The 14,731-nt window shown below is 33.8% G+C and overlaps 1 protein-coding gene across 8 annotated transcripts; it reads left to right on the forward strand.

Annotated features, from left to right (window-relative positions):
* Positions 1 to 8,580: 8,580 nt before the first annotated feature.
* LOC139822058 (uncharacterized) lies at positions 8,581 to 12,839 on the forward strand. 8 transcript variants are annotated; one of them, XM_071793581.1, is made up of 6 exons: positions 8,581 to 8,895; positions 9,009 to 9,103; positions 9,908 to 9,979; positions 10,077 to 11,015; positions 11,095 to 11,346; positions 11,985 to 12,837. In XM_071793581.1, exons 4-6 carry the CDS (start codon positions 10,886 to 10,888, stop codon positions 12,071 to 12,073), a joined length of 471 nt encoding a protein of 156 aa, XP_071649682.1. In that variant the 5' UTR covers positions 8,581 to 8,895; positions 9,009 to 9,103; positions 9,908 to 9,979; positions 10,077 to 10,885; the 3' UTR covers positions 12,074 to 12,837. The 8 variants fall into 8 exon arrangements, 5 of the variants coding, with proteins under 5 accessions (XP_071649682.1, XP_071649677.1, XP_071649683.1 ...); XR_011734436.1 differs by adding an exon at positions 11,431 to 11,637 and having other exon boundaries at positions 8,669 to 8,895; positions 9,009 to 11,015; positions 11,985 to 12,839; XR_011734435.1 differs by lacking the exon at positions 11,985 to 12,837 and adding exons at positions 11,431 to 11,637; positions 11,721 to 11,880 and having other exon boundaries at positions 8,669 to 8,895; positions 9,009 to 11,015.
* Positions 12,840 to 14,731: the final 1,892 nt, after the last annotated feature.

Raw genomic sequence — 14,731 nt, forward strand, 5'->3', positions numbered from 1 at the left:
GAAAAAAACCAGGACTCGAACTTGAGAACTTCATCATTCTAGCCGATCGTCTTACTCGCTCGTCCACATTTACTATTAGAAAATTGCTTCTACCGGCTTGATAGATTACGCACATGGAAACTTTAAGCAATTTTATTTCATTAATTATTTGGCATTGGCACAAGTTACTATGTCTTGTAAAATACATATAGTAAAATTAAAGGACAAATTTTTGCAATCACAGCAGTTATGTGTATTTCACTTTTACGAATAGATTACGTATATATTGTTGCTCAACGGAAACCGCGAGAAGGTGATGGTCTCTTTCGTCATGAGATAATGTAAAAAATTTGTTTTTTTTAACATTGCAATAATTTTAATATGTATAAATTAAAAAATATATAAGTAGATAAAGCTCGTATGTCTTAGATAAAACAAGAGCCAATAACCGAACAACATGATTCTAAATAATATAGTTTAATATTCCGTCAAAATAACTGGGACGTTTCGTGCTTTACAGAGACTTTTTCAATCAATAAAATAAATCCCTCTGCGAAAAAACCCTGACTGAGATAATATTTTTTCGCAATAAATTCTTTACAGTAATATTCGAGAAAAGGGGGGGATGTTAGATACGATTTGTATCAGCATTAAAAATTAAATCGATTTGCGATTTATTTAAGTGAATTTACTGTTCTAACGAAGAAGCTGTGTTTCAAGACCGACAATTCGTTGGCGCGCAGTTTAGTTGGAAATAGTATTGGAAATTCACACGGAAATTATTTGCTACTTAGATCCTAGCTCGAATTTGATGGCGTTCTTATATTAAATTGATTTTAAATCGCCGCAGGGACTACTGTCAAAATGCATTCTGCGCTTAGCGCTGTTTATAATGTGCAAATAAAATATACGCTCGCTCATCTATCTGCATTAGTGTCATCTTGTGCACTGTGTTCATACAAGAATTCGTGCAAATGGAGTAAATTGCTACCTATATGTGCACATGGGTGCATTTATATCTTACCGTTTAGAGTACAAAATATTTATTCTCTAATGGGTAGATATGATTGCAACCCGTCTGTAATACAGCAGCGTGTTTATAATCCAGTAAGTAAATTAATAGCAAATTGTTGCCAATTTGGCATTAAACTCACTTACAAAGAACTTTGCCCATTTTTATAAAGGTTTTAGGCCCCTTGCGTCTAGTAACGAAACTTAAAATGAAAGATTATTGTTAGAGGATCGAAATATTTCTGTATAAACATAATCCTTTATTGTAAGTTAATACCGTTCAGAGATACACTCTTTAAAAAATTAGAAAAATGTACAAAATGGCTTTGTTTCATTCGATTTTTCGACGTCCTAGGCATATCCCTGTGATGACGGATAATAAACTATTTTAATATATTAATTGAAGTACTTTTTATACAAATAAATTTGTTACTACTGATCCAGCTAATTGCAAATTTCTGGATGTGAATCAGGGATATTCAAAAGAATGCTATATAGTATATTTTTCTAATGTTTCAGAGAGTGTATCTCTAATCAATGTCGACTTAGAGGATTATGTCTGTAGAATATTCTGATCCTGTAACAATAATTTTTTATTTTAGTAAAGTCTCGTTGTTAGACGCGAGGGTTCTAAAATAGACAGGGTTCTTTGTGGCAAATCCAATTATCAATAAAGTGAAACGTGATATAAAATAATGTAAAATCTCATAAAGTGAGAGAATGTAAATGTAATGTGTTATTATAAAATAACAATAAATATTTTAAAATTAAAAAATCTTCCTATACTTATCTTTCCGATAAATCATGTAATGGTCATCACTTGCGATGATGTTTAAAACTTCCAAAGAACTTTGTTCCCAATTGCAAATAACACTTAATATAATACTAAAAAGCAACGTACATTAAAATATGTTTAACGCATTACATTTGTTTTGCTTTTTCACTTAACTTTTGCATATACTTACAATAGATTAGGCAGCAAAAATAATCAATAACTCAATAACATAAATGTTTTGTCGTTTATAGATTTTCACAAGTTCGAATTCCATTTCAACAATGACAAAATCTTTTCCTGTTCATATTTTTTATTGTTTCTATCGTATATCGACTGATATCTTTCGGGAAATCGTATCTCAAAAACTGTCACTTTATAGGATTCGTAAATTTTTGTTTTGTTGATAAGCATCAAACAAGATAGTTTGCTTTACTGTTCAAAAGTATAGTGATTTGGAATTAAAATACAGCTTTATTGTTTAATTTAATATTATTCGTGGGAAACAAACGCAAAAACGCAATTTTTACAGATACGACGCACTTCAAAATTGTAACCAAATGAACAAGATACGACATATTTATTTTTAAATAACATTTATTATTGTCATTTAAAAATAAATATGTCGTATCTTGTTCATTTGATTATAATTTTGAAGTGCAAATTTGTCGTATCTACAAATATGAGAAAATGCGAGAAAATTTTGACAACTATAATTCATTTTTGGTAATCTATTTCAAGATAGGATGTAGACGTGTGTGTGAAGCTAGCGTCTCATTTTGCGGAAACTCACAAATTATTGAGAGTTCTGACTTCCTTTTCAATAGTTCTATAATAGAGTTCCTGATAGTTTAAACAAATAGTTCTGGCTATTAAAGCCAAAAAACGCGTCAGTACTAAACTGAGACGTTAAGGTTCATGCAGCGTCTCACTTTGTCCTACACAAGTTTCACCATTGTATCTCATCAGATTTTGCGAGATCTCTAGTTCTATAACAGTTTTATAAAGAGTTTTGCCAAATAAAAGCAAAAAAATTAATTATAAGGTACTAAAAAAAAATTACAATGTAACGAGTACACCGAGTTAAGACGCCAGTTGAAATCTCGGAGTTCCGGTTCATATAAAATATTTTTTTAGTAGTTCTGAGCATTTCGAGCGTTAGAAGCATTTTCTAAAGAGTTCCCGGCACTGGCAATGTTGTATAGTTTTAAATAAATTAATAACGCTCGAAAGTCAGGAATTTATCGAAAATAGGTGAGACGCTGGCCGTATTTCGACAGTTCTGCGAGTTCTATTACAATTTTCGTGTAGTTCTGAACGTGTTCTAACGTTTTCTAAAGACTTCTGGCGATAAGCGTTATTTAATCATTTTTTAAATAATTTTTATCGTTTGAGAAAGACGCATTTACAGGTATATGGGTGAGACGCTCGATAAATTCCTGATTTTCGAGCGTTATTAATTTATTTAAAAATTATACAACATTGCCAATGCCCGGAACTCTTTAGAAATTGCTTCAATATACTTAGAACTATACGAAAAATATTTTATATAAGCCAGAACTCCGACATTTCCTACAGCGTCTCACCCATATACCCGTAAATGCGTCTTATACTCGTTACATTATAATTTTTTTTTTAGTACATTATAATTAATTTTTTTGCTTTTATATGGCAGAACTCTTTATAGAACTGTTATAAAACTAGAGATCTCGCAAAATCTGATGAGATACAGTGGTGGAACTTGTGTAGGACAGAGTGAGACGCTGCGTGAACCTAGCGTCTCAGTTTGTACTGACGTGTTTTTTTGTTTTAATGGCCAGAACTATTTGTTTAAACTATCAGGAACTCTAGAACTATTGAAAAGGAAGTCAGAACTCTCAATAATTTGTGAGTTTCCGCAAAATGAGACGATAGCTTCACATACACGATGTAGACACTTAGCTTCGGGGTTGCCTGACTGAGCGTTTAAGCAGAAAAACCGGAAATTGTGTAAAATCGACCTTGAATTGTAAGATACGACCTCCCGAAAGATATCAGTCGATACGTGAAAAATATATTTCTTGATTAAATTAATAAATTAAAATTTAAGAAATTAATAATAAAATAAAAATTAATTTTATAAACTAAAATTAAAAATATTAGATATTAATTAAAATTTAAAGAAAAATAAAAATTATAATCAATAATTTTATAAACTATAAATTAAAAATATTTTTGTAACATTCTTTGCAGTGTGTGTGGAGATGGGTATAGTATCGGTATTGTTAAATTGATTATCAATTTAATTATGTAATTGTACGTTTCAGTTTCAGACTGCGTTTCAAGATTAAAAGTACGGCGCGTGTAGTTGACGAAGCAAAAGAATATAGTTTTAAAATTCACACGAAAAATTGTTACTATATAGGTGAACAAAATTCATCCTGACCGTATTTGGCAGTTTAATTTGATGAAAATATTAATTTTATGAAATTACCAGGGGTATTACATAAAAGTTTATTTGAAATTTTAATTGATATACAAACATGAAACTTTCCTACATAGTATAAATAATAAATATAATTAATAGAATAAGTTTATTAAAGAAGCATCGCGAATTAAAATATTTATTCTTTATTTGTTCTTAAAAGAAATTTCTTATGTTATTTATAATTAAAAATATATAATTGATGCATGATTATTAACATCGAGATTAACACAGAATCTATTGCGTCAAAAAGTTGCAACTATATACATATACCATTCAGAATTTATGAATTATTTTTTAATTATGTATTCAAAGTTAAGGGTTTTTTTTTAAATAACCGCAATATTAATCGGATGGCAAAGTTAATTAAAAATAGCGGATATTAAAAATAAAAATGATAGAATTTTTACTTTTGATATCCGGCCGCCGCTATATGGCACCGACATTTTGAATTTATCAACTGAATTTAACATCAGATTAATATTTAACAACCTGAAAAACTCTTGAGTTTGAGTAACAAAAAAAATTTCATAGTTTCTTAATTATATAATGGTCTATGTAAGTCGCAACTTTGATGCAATAGACTCTATGTTAATCATCAATATCTTTTTAACTACAATTGACATAACAAATTTCTAAGGGCTAAAAGTCCTAACAATTAACATACTTAATTTTGATTGCAATATAACTTCTCTAACACGTCACGCGGAGTTCTCGGCTTAGAGATCAGTGCTCTGATTCTATAACTATTAACAACAATTCGTTATCATTATATTGTCGTTGCGCAGCTTTTTTATCATATATTATATCTGCACAACGATAATATAACAATGATAACGAAACTGTAGTTATAAGAGTTACAGAAAATAGCCTTAACAACGCGACTTTTCGACTGTTAGCGACTTCGTCCGAAAATGACCCGCTTTATCTTAAGAACGTAGTTACTGCATTGGCCGCTACACGGTATGGCGCTGAAACCAGTGAGAAATGCTGGTCTCGTCTCAACCCGGACCTTTGGCTATCTGTCTATTAATCTGTGGTATCGAGGCCCACTCTATTCAACGCGAACCGTATATTCTCGCTGAGACCCTTAACAAGCGGTATGGCTAGGTATCTTCGAGCATCGAAAGTGTCGGTGCATACTTTATCATCATTGTCGCCACGGTGACGGAGTTGTTTAAGTCTGGTGTTGATTTGTCTACTGATTAGGTTGTCAGGGAAGGAATGCTAATACGTTGCCATAGACATGCTACTTATCAGATACATCAGATTTTAACAAATAAATTTTGCGGGTACATATATGCCGTGTGTGTACAGCCGCGAGCCCGAAAAAATCCACTTTCCAGCCGGTCACCCAACCCACCCAGGCAGCATGCTGCTTAAACATTTAGCCCAGTCGATAGAGACATTTAAATGGAATTAATTCCGGTAGAGCTAAAAAAAGAAAAAAATTATATTCGCTCGTTCTCCTCTCGGAAGGCAATGGCAAACCACCGAGAGTATGTCTTGCCAAGAAAAACTTCTCTAAATATAGCCGTTCGGAATTGGCGTTAAATTGTAGGTCCCATATACAATGTGTATAATCCACACGCGCAGCACATATGTATATGAAGAGAAGTCGCCAACGTCCGAAGCGAGCCGGTGCTTAAGAAGAAGAATTCCGGGAAGCGATTTTATTTTTTTGACTGTTTCGGAGGGTCATGGGTAGTCTAAAACCGGATTTTCGGGATTTTAACCCTGGAGCGTTAACCGCCATTTTAATTAGAAGGGTGATTTTGTAAATATCTTGCTTATTTTCAACTTTAGAGTGAAAGTGGTAATAACCAAACTTGTAGAAAATTTAATACTCTACAATTTTGGTCCTTTTCATTTTTCATCTAGGATCGATATTTTGGGTCTTAGACTCGAAAGTGGGGAATGAAATTTTTCATTTTTTTTTATTTTTTGAATTTACTTGGTGTAATGAAAATAGTTATTTGTGTAACAAGTGCGGGAAGTTGAGAATTGAACACGAGTGCGGGTGATCGCACTCGCCTTCGGCTCGTGCGTCCACTCCGCACTCGTGTTCAATTCTCATCCCGCACGTATTACACACCCTATTTTATATTACAAAGTGCGTGGAAAGTGGCCCATTATTGCGCGCGCGTCATCTGTGCGACGGATGGCCGATTCCATACACGAGTCAAAACAGTGCGGTAATGTTTACATTACCGCACTGTTTTGACTCGTGTATGGAATTGGCTATTTGTCGCACAGATGGCGCGCGCGTAATGAGCCACTTTCCACGCACGTGTGATATAAACATCTTTTCCACACCACCACGGGGGTAGAGTTTATGGCGCGTTTATTCAAAAAATAAAAAAAATTCACCCCCCCACTTTCGAGTCTAAGACCCAAAATATCGATCCTAGGTGAAAAATGATAAGCACCAAAATTGTAGAGTATTAAATTTTCTACAAGTTTGGTTATTATCACTTTCACTCTAAAGTTGAAAATAAGCGAGCTATTTACAAAATCACCCTTCTAATCAAAATGGCGGCTAACGCTCCAGGGTTAGAATCCCGAAAATCCGGTTTTAGATTACCCATGACCCTCCGAAACAGTCAAAAAAATAAAATCGCTTCCCGGAATTAATTCCATTTCAGCGGCTTTTTCGGGCTCTATCGACTGGGCTAATTATCGTAATGCATATGTATTCAAATCATGCATTCCATTTTCATTTCAATGCATTAATATACCTAAGACGTTTAATTTATTATAATCAAAGATTTATTTTCTAATAATCTTTAAATATATGACATTGCAATACAACAGTTGCGTAGGATTAAACTTTGTCGTTATTTTGAAAACCACGTTTAACCCAAGTAGTATTTTTTCGTATTAATTTCATATAACTCTTGAACAGAAGCATGGCAATTTTACAGCAATGTAAAAATTATCTTTTCCTAACGCGAGCGTGAAATGGGCCGCTTTTCGCGCTTGTTTTGAGTGAGCAAAACAATCCATTTCGCAATGATGACGTAAGCGTTGAAAAATGGAGCCATTTCTCAATTAGTGGAGAAATGAAATTGTAAAACAAGCGCGAAAAGCGGCCTGTTTCACGCTCTTGTTAGGAAAAATAGTATGAACAGCTCGTGGGAAAAGTGGTGTCAAAAGAATTGTCCTGAACTAATCGAAATCTCGGTACATCTTCTGCCGGGAATATATTTCGGACGCTCGGAAGCAGAACGTTTTCCAAAATATCGATGTATTCCTCACTATTCATATGTGGCGATATTTCAATTAGTTCACCAGGACCATACGCACTCATCCATCCCCACATTGCACAAGTGATGCGCCCACTTCGCTCTTGAGGAATGACATACCTCGGATCAAACCTGCGATTATCGGGTCTCCAAACACGATCACGCCGATCAACTGCAGAACAAAAGACTTTTTCGTCCGTCCAGATAGTGACATCCCATTCTTCCGCAGATGTCATTAGCTCTTGACGCGCAAAAGCAACGCGATTTTCGCGATGTCTTTGCGTAAGCGCGATTTTTCGTGCAGCACGACGACAGTGAACATCGGCTTCATGTAAACGTCGTCGTGCTGTCCATCGAGAAATCGGTAACTCCAAGTCGTTAATGGCATTTGATACCGGAAAAAAAGGCTGTAAATCTACCTGGTTGACTAAAGCATTATTTTCTTCCACAGTTGTTTTCCGTGGTCTGTGATTATGCTTACGATGATCACGCAGAGCTTCTTCACCACCTTCTTGCCACGCATGAATCCATTTTCTTGCCGTCTTATCGGAACATGGAATTCTGATGCAAATCTCTTCGAGATTTACACCTCCTTCCCACAAACCGATTATACGGCCACGCTGGATTTCGCTCAACATTACTGCACCAAGTCGCAAGACAAAATGCTGACTGAGGCAACTATGCGCAGAGCTTTTGTTTAACGTCATTAGACAAAAGACGATCGCCACGTATTAGCGTCTTTTGTTTGTTGATTCGACCGGATTCGGTCAGATCAAAAGTTCGGTTTGAAACTTGATGACTCTAAACTATCATAACAGAAAACGTTCCTTAACATCGATCAAATATTCTTAGCATAGTGGCAGATTTTAATATTTTATTATCATTTTTCCGATCTTTTAATCTGATCCGAGTCGGGTCGAGTCAACAAATCGAAAATCGAAAACGCTATATGTTAGTGCACGATACATCATCCCAGATAGCACAGCTGATCGTTATGAATTCGAAAAAACTTCACCTTTTCAAATTCTTTAAGAATACCCGTAATTTGTCCAAAATGAACTCAAAAAGAATTCCTTCAAAAAGAATTCCATAGAAGTGACTTCTTATGGAATTAATCTAAATGGTCTTAAAAGGAATTCTTTTTCTATTCGTAATAGGTTCGAAGAGAATTCACTTAATACGCATGCGCATTATAATGCTTTCTCGAGCCGTCTCAAGGCAGCATTGCAGCGTTTCTATCAGTTTCTATTTGTCTTCTCTGGTCTTCCTGGCGGCTTTCTCGCTATTTCGCGCTTCTACGTGCTTCTGCGTCGGAGAATATTACGCTTGGACGTAATATATTTACATTAGTTGGCCGTAATTGACAACGTATACGTATTAGCACGACCGTTAATAATTTTTGTCGTCGAGAAGAAAATTTGAAGGTAATTAAAGCATTTTATTAATTTTCTTAAATTAATTTCTTGCAAATACTCAACCTCATCATCACACACGTTGTGATATAATTAAATTTACATCTGATTTCGATTTTTACTAGGTTTTTACTCGAGATCGCACATTTTATAAACGATTCAACTTAACCTAACCTATTGTTCTGATTGTGAGAACTCGAAGGATTCGAGCTGGCTTAAGGTGATTGGGCCATCAGAGCATGTTAAAGAAAAAAATCCGAATTAAATATATGTTATAAAAAAAACCTAAATACGCTTAAATTTGCAATTTTGAGAAGATCTGACGTCTAGTTTTTAAGATATTAAATCTCAAAGTTGGCAATTTTAAATAGGTTTTATGGGAAATTGTACCGAAAACATACATTTTTCGAGAATTTCACTCACTGTCTGTAAAGAAACAAGTTCAAAAAACTGAAAATAACATTATTTGATTCTTCTAGCACTTGTTAAGTATAAGACAAAACGACGTTGACGTGTAATAAGGCCAAAAATTCAATCAAAAGTTGATGAATCGTCGCGTTTCTTGTCGGCCTTTCGATCAGCTGTACGCGACGTGAACATGTGGCAACGCCGCGCCGTGTAGTGTTTTCTTTCCACAGCACTATTCTTTGGCAAGCAAATCTCCCGTTATCGAAATTGTTTGTTACCTTCCATTATTTTTTAACATAAACACAATACATAACCTCACTCAAACACATGGCACTGGCATGATAGCTGCCTACATCGAAGAGATGCAATGTCGCGACATTTCTCTTGTACGAATGTCAACTGAAGTCAAATCTTGAACTGTTTACATTTATCAGTAGATAAATTGATACGTAATCGAATGAAAAGTTACATTATAAAACCAGTAATTATACAAGTGTCTAGAATACATCCATAAAAATGGTTTTTCTTAAAATAAAATTTAGCCCTTATATTGACTCACATGGTACATGGCCCAATCACCTTAAATTGTCACGCCTATATACATTGCCAATTAAAGGTAAACCTATTGTTCTGATTGTGAGAACTCGAAGGATTCGATCTGGCTCGTCACGCCTATACGTTGCCACAGGTAAAACCTTATATTGTTCTGATTGTGAGAACTCGAAGGATTCGAGGATTATTTTGCAACATTTTCTTCCTGAAGAATATTTAATTCACTTTAACAGTCTCAATTGTGCTATACGGATATTGTGCGATCCCCGAAATTGCTACAGAAACAACGCTTATGCTAAAGAATTGCTGATTTATTTTTGTACAGCAATTTAAGACGTTGTATGGGGAGCAATATGTTGTGAGTAACATTCACTCTCTTATTCATTTAAATGAAGATGTAAAGATGTACGGTCCATTAGATTCATACAGTACTTTTGATTTTGAAAATCATATGCAAGTGTTGAAGCGAATGATACGAAAACACGCTAATCTTTTGCAACAAATTCATCGACGACTAATCGAAAAGTACAGTTATTACGATCAACATCCTCAAAATAAGAAGAATCAGAAGATTTTGAAGCATCCTATACTCAAGAAGCCAATTGTGTCAGAACTTCCTTTGGGTTGCCACAGCGAGCACCGAATTCTACAAATCCGCATGTTTGAATTATCAAATAAAAAGCCAGACAACTGTTGCTTCCTGACTGATGCAACTATCGTGATGATTAAGCACATTGGATTAATGGAAAATAAGATTGTTGTTCTTAGTAATAAATTTCTAAACAGATCTGATATTTTACATTATCCGTGTCCCTCAAGTAACATGAATATATACAAAGTTGAAAATCTGTTACCTTTACAAATGTAGCCTGTACAATGCATTGATCGTAAAGGATTTTTAATGACAATCGAGAACATTACTTACGCCATGCCTCTTTTACAAGATTGATATGAGGTGATGTGGAATCATACTTTGCAAATGCAGACTTTGTAGTATTTTTTGACTTTGTAGTATTTTTGTAATCTTGTACCAGAAAATTGGATGGATTTAGAATCAAACAAAGTTTTTTGGCCTCCAAAACAGGTCAAATTTAATAAAAACAAAATGCATTATCTACATCCAAAAGATGACTGGCTTATATACGAATGCCGTAAACGTTTGGGACCTTTTGGTGCGTTTTTCTCAAGAATGTTAAATATTTAGAAAATATTAACTTACTGTACACAAATGAAAACTAACACTTTTTGCAGAGTCTTTTCAATTAGCTAATCAAGTAGAAGAGCACTGCATGAACGTATCTACAAATGAAGATACTGATGACATGTGTGACAAAGCTATTAAGGCATCTGAGGCACAAAAGATACGAAATAGGAGAAAGCCAGCATGGCTTCGGAACGAAACGTTGGCGTCGGAAAAAGAAGGAAAAGAAGAAGAAGTAGAAGAAGAGGAAGAAGAGGAAGAGGAGGAGGAGGAGGAGGAGGAAGAAGAAGAAGAAGAAGAAGGTAATGTAAAGTAAATTTCCGATAAAATTTATTTAAAAAAATAGCAACATAAATATACGTAACTAAATATAATATATTTTGCAGTAACCGAAGAGATATGTAAAAGAGATGGTACTGTAAACTCGTTTGTGTTACCACCATCTAATTTATCAGTCTACAAATTCGGATAAATGTGAACTCTCTTCAGTAAATGCAAAATCGACAACCGTTAACTTTCCTTTACAAACTGTTAAAGAATTCGAAGAATTTGAACGAAATCTTGTCGAGTCCTTGGAAGTACAAAAATTCTACGTAAGAGATTATTTAATTGTCATACTTTTCTTTAAAATACAAATGCTCAAATCGTAATGATATATTTGCCTTTATTTTTGCAGATTAATGAGATAAAGATGATCGGAGGATCTGATGCAGGCAAATTCACCAGAGCCACATTGCGCTTCTTAATGTCGAATCAGCTAGCAATAAAGTATTTTTGGTCCGGTCAAAGAAACACATTAAAATTTCAAACTACTCGAATTTTTTAACTCATTGTCGGTGAGTTAATAAGCAACATTTTCTTCAGTTTTTAGATTACCAAATATTAATGTTTAACTTTTACAATATCTATATACCTATACTTACAAAACATTATGTTGCAGAAACCATCTCGAAAATAAAGAACGTTCCTAAGAACGACATTGGGATATTTGTTAAGAAGTGGCTGCAGCACGCTATAGTGACCGGATAAAAAAAAGGACCTAGATTATATTATAGGTAGATTCAGGAAGCACATTTTTGACGCTATTTTCAACTTTTATCTCGCTCGATTTGTACAAGCGATGATGTACGTATTATTTGTAACGGTATGAAAATGAGTTTAATTTTGATTTAAGATGAAAGAAAACTTAATTTTATTTTGTTTTATTACACATTAATTATTTTGCATCGGCCGCTCGACGGAACTCAATGAGCCCGCTTTCGTGTTATAAACGTTACAATGTAATCGCGTGTAAATGTGCTGGACGCGTATACCGCTCGGGACATAAATTATCTAATTAAACACGATCGATTTTCCAAAACTCGCCTTGTTGCCCCAGCGAAAAAGCTCATGCGTTGCTCACCGCTATTCGTATAATTATATTCTACTTTTATGTTTTCCTTCCAATCGCTAAAGACTCTCATCCGATGAAGCATTAACGGGACGCGCGGAAGTGCGACCGAATTCCGAAATACAACGATCGTCGCTGCTTCTGCGAAGTAACAATATGTTTGTAGAATTTCGAATCGTTACTCGATCACTCTTTCGGGACACTTTTATATTTTCATAATATTATATTATACATTGATTATTTTGCATATAAAATTTTATTTTACGCATGTCTGTATGTACGATAAATATGTCGCTCATATTATACGAATCGTTTGTTATAACAATATGATACTTACAATATTTCAAATCTGTATACCAATTTAGTAATATAATCATTAATCGATATACCTGAATCATGCGGATACTTCTATTTTATATTTCCTATATTTATATTCCTAATTTTAGTGTTTATAATCCTAATATTCTGTCTGTAACATCGGATAAGAAAGAATCCTTCATAATCTATCCGAAAACAGTTTCTGCATCAGAAAGAACATAAAATGGATTAGTACATTTTATGTTCTTTCTAATGTAGAAACTGTTTTTGGATAGATTATGAAGGATTTTTTCTTATCCTTCAAATACAAAGGAATTATTTTTCTATTCTATGAGAAATCGCAATGCATTCGAAATAGTGCTTAAATAGAGCTCTATTAGAATACTGTCTAAACATAATTTCGAATACATTACGAATTCTTATGGAGTAGAAAAGTGATTTTTTTTGTATCTGAAGAAGAACTCAGAACTGGTGACGTAGGAAAGAACTCCTTTTGAACTCTTAAGAATTCTTTTAGAACAGAAATGATATATGGGAAAAGAATACATTTTAAAAATCGGGTTTTTAAAAAGAATTCTTTTTCAATTCTCTGTGCTATCTGGGATATTATCGAAAGAAATGATTACTGGACGAATTATTAAAATTCGCTCCAGGGCCAAGCAAAACAATCGGTTCTTTTCAGAACCACCAAATATTAAGACAAGGAACACCTCAGCAACATCCAATCGGCTCTTTTTAGAAACACCAAATCGGTTCTTTTCAGAACCACCAAACATTAAGACAAGGAACATCTCGAAACTCGAAACATCTCGACAACATATATCAAGTTACGAATATCTTTCTATCCGTTTAATCCTTAATTTTTGTATAAAAAGAAAATAAAAATAATATAATATTTGTGAAAATAATGGTTAACAGCTACGTGATAATATCGCAGACTTTATATATTTCTTCACAATTTATAGCACATAAAAAATGGCTTCTCTTTCGCAGAAAATAAATCCAATTACCATAAACACGAGATACCATCACTTACATATAAAAATATTTTCTTCTTATATAAGAAAATATTTCAATGTTAGGAAAGACATTTTGTAAAAAGCAAAAATGGATAAAAATCGCATTATAAACTTAATGTTCAAATTCGAAGAATCTAGGAATTCAAAAAATATTACAAAATAGATTTCGTATCCGATTAATCCTTAATTTAAATAATTTAATTTTAATATAAAAAAATAAGACGTGTTATCGCTCGTCGAAAGCAAAAGCTAAGTAATGTTACAGCCGATATTCCGAGCAATATTAATTAATTACGGTATTAAAATAAGAAGCTATATATACATTTTGAATTGTAATTATCGAGCCAACGTTTCGACCTACTTGGTCTTCCTCAGGGCATTACATTCAAACTTACAAGTAATATAAATAAAAATAATAATAACTGTTAGAGTTTACTTTATCAACACTGAAAATTATAGTCATCGCCGATGAACGATTATGACACGCAAAATACATAAGGTCAAAGCCAACTTCGAATTAAACGCCGTCACAGGCCACATAATTACAATAATTGTTACCTATTGCAATAAATCCTTATCTGAGTTGCAGTTGACGGAGATGCTAATTTCGTGCATTTTCTGTATATTTTAAAAGGTTCTTGACGCAACACCGATCTCTACTTCCATTTAATATCGGACATGACAATTTCCGACGTTGAGCATGGCTGATACCAGGATCATACAGAGGATTGCCCCTTTTAAAATATACGGAAAATGCACGAAATTAGCATCTCCGTCAGCTGCAACTCAGATCAGGATTTATTGTAATCGGTAACAATTATTGTAATTATGTGGCCTGTGACGGCGTTTAATTCGAAGTTGGCTTTGACCTTATTTCTTTTGCGTGTCGTAATCGTTCCATCGGCGATGACTATAATTTTCAGTGTTGATAATGTGAACTTCAACAGTTATTATTATTTT

Source organism: Temnothorax longispinosus, chromosome 11, assembly GCF_030848805.1.
Source record: "Temnothorax longispinosus isolate EJ_2023e chromosome 11, Tlon_JGU_v1, whole genome shotgun sequence".
NCBI lineage: Eukaryota > Metazoa > Arthropoda > Insecta > Hymenoptera > Formicidae > Temnothorax > Temnothorax longispinosus.

What these genes read in the sequence shown, in the direction of transcription:
- LOC139822058 (XM_071793581.1), top strand. Translation starts at nt 10,886, where the DNA reads ATGGATTTAGAATCAAACAAAGTTTTTTGGCCTCCAAAACAGGTCAAA. An exon ending in TAAACGTTTGGGACCTTTTG is followed by an intron (nt 11,016 to 11,094) that starts GTGCGTTTTTCT and finishes CACTTTTTGCAG; the next exon opens with AGTCTTTTCAATTAGCTAAT. An exon ending in AGAAGAAGAAGAAGAAGAAG is followed by an intron (nt 11,347 to 11,984) that starts GTAATGTAAAGT and finishes ATTATGTTGCAG; the next exon opens with AAACCATCTCGAAAATAAAG.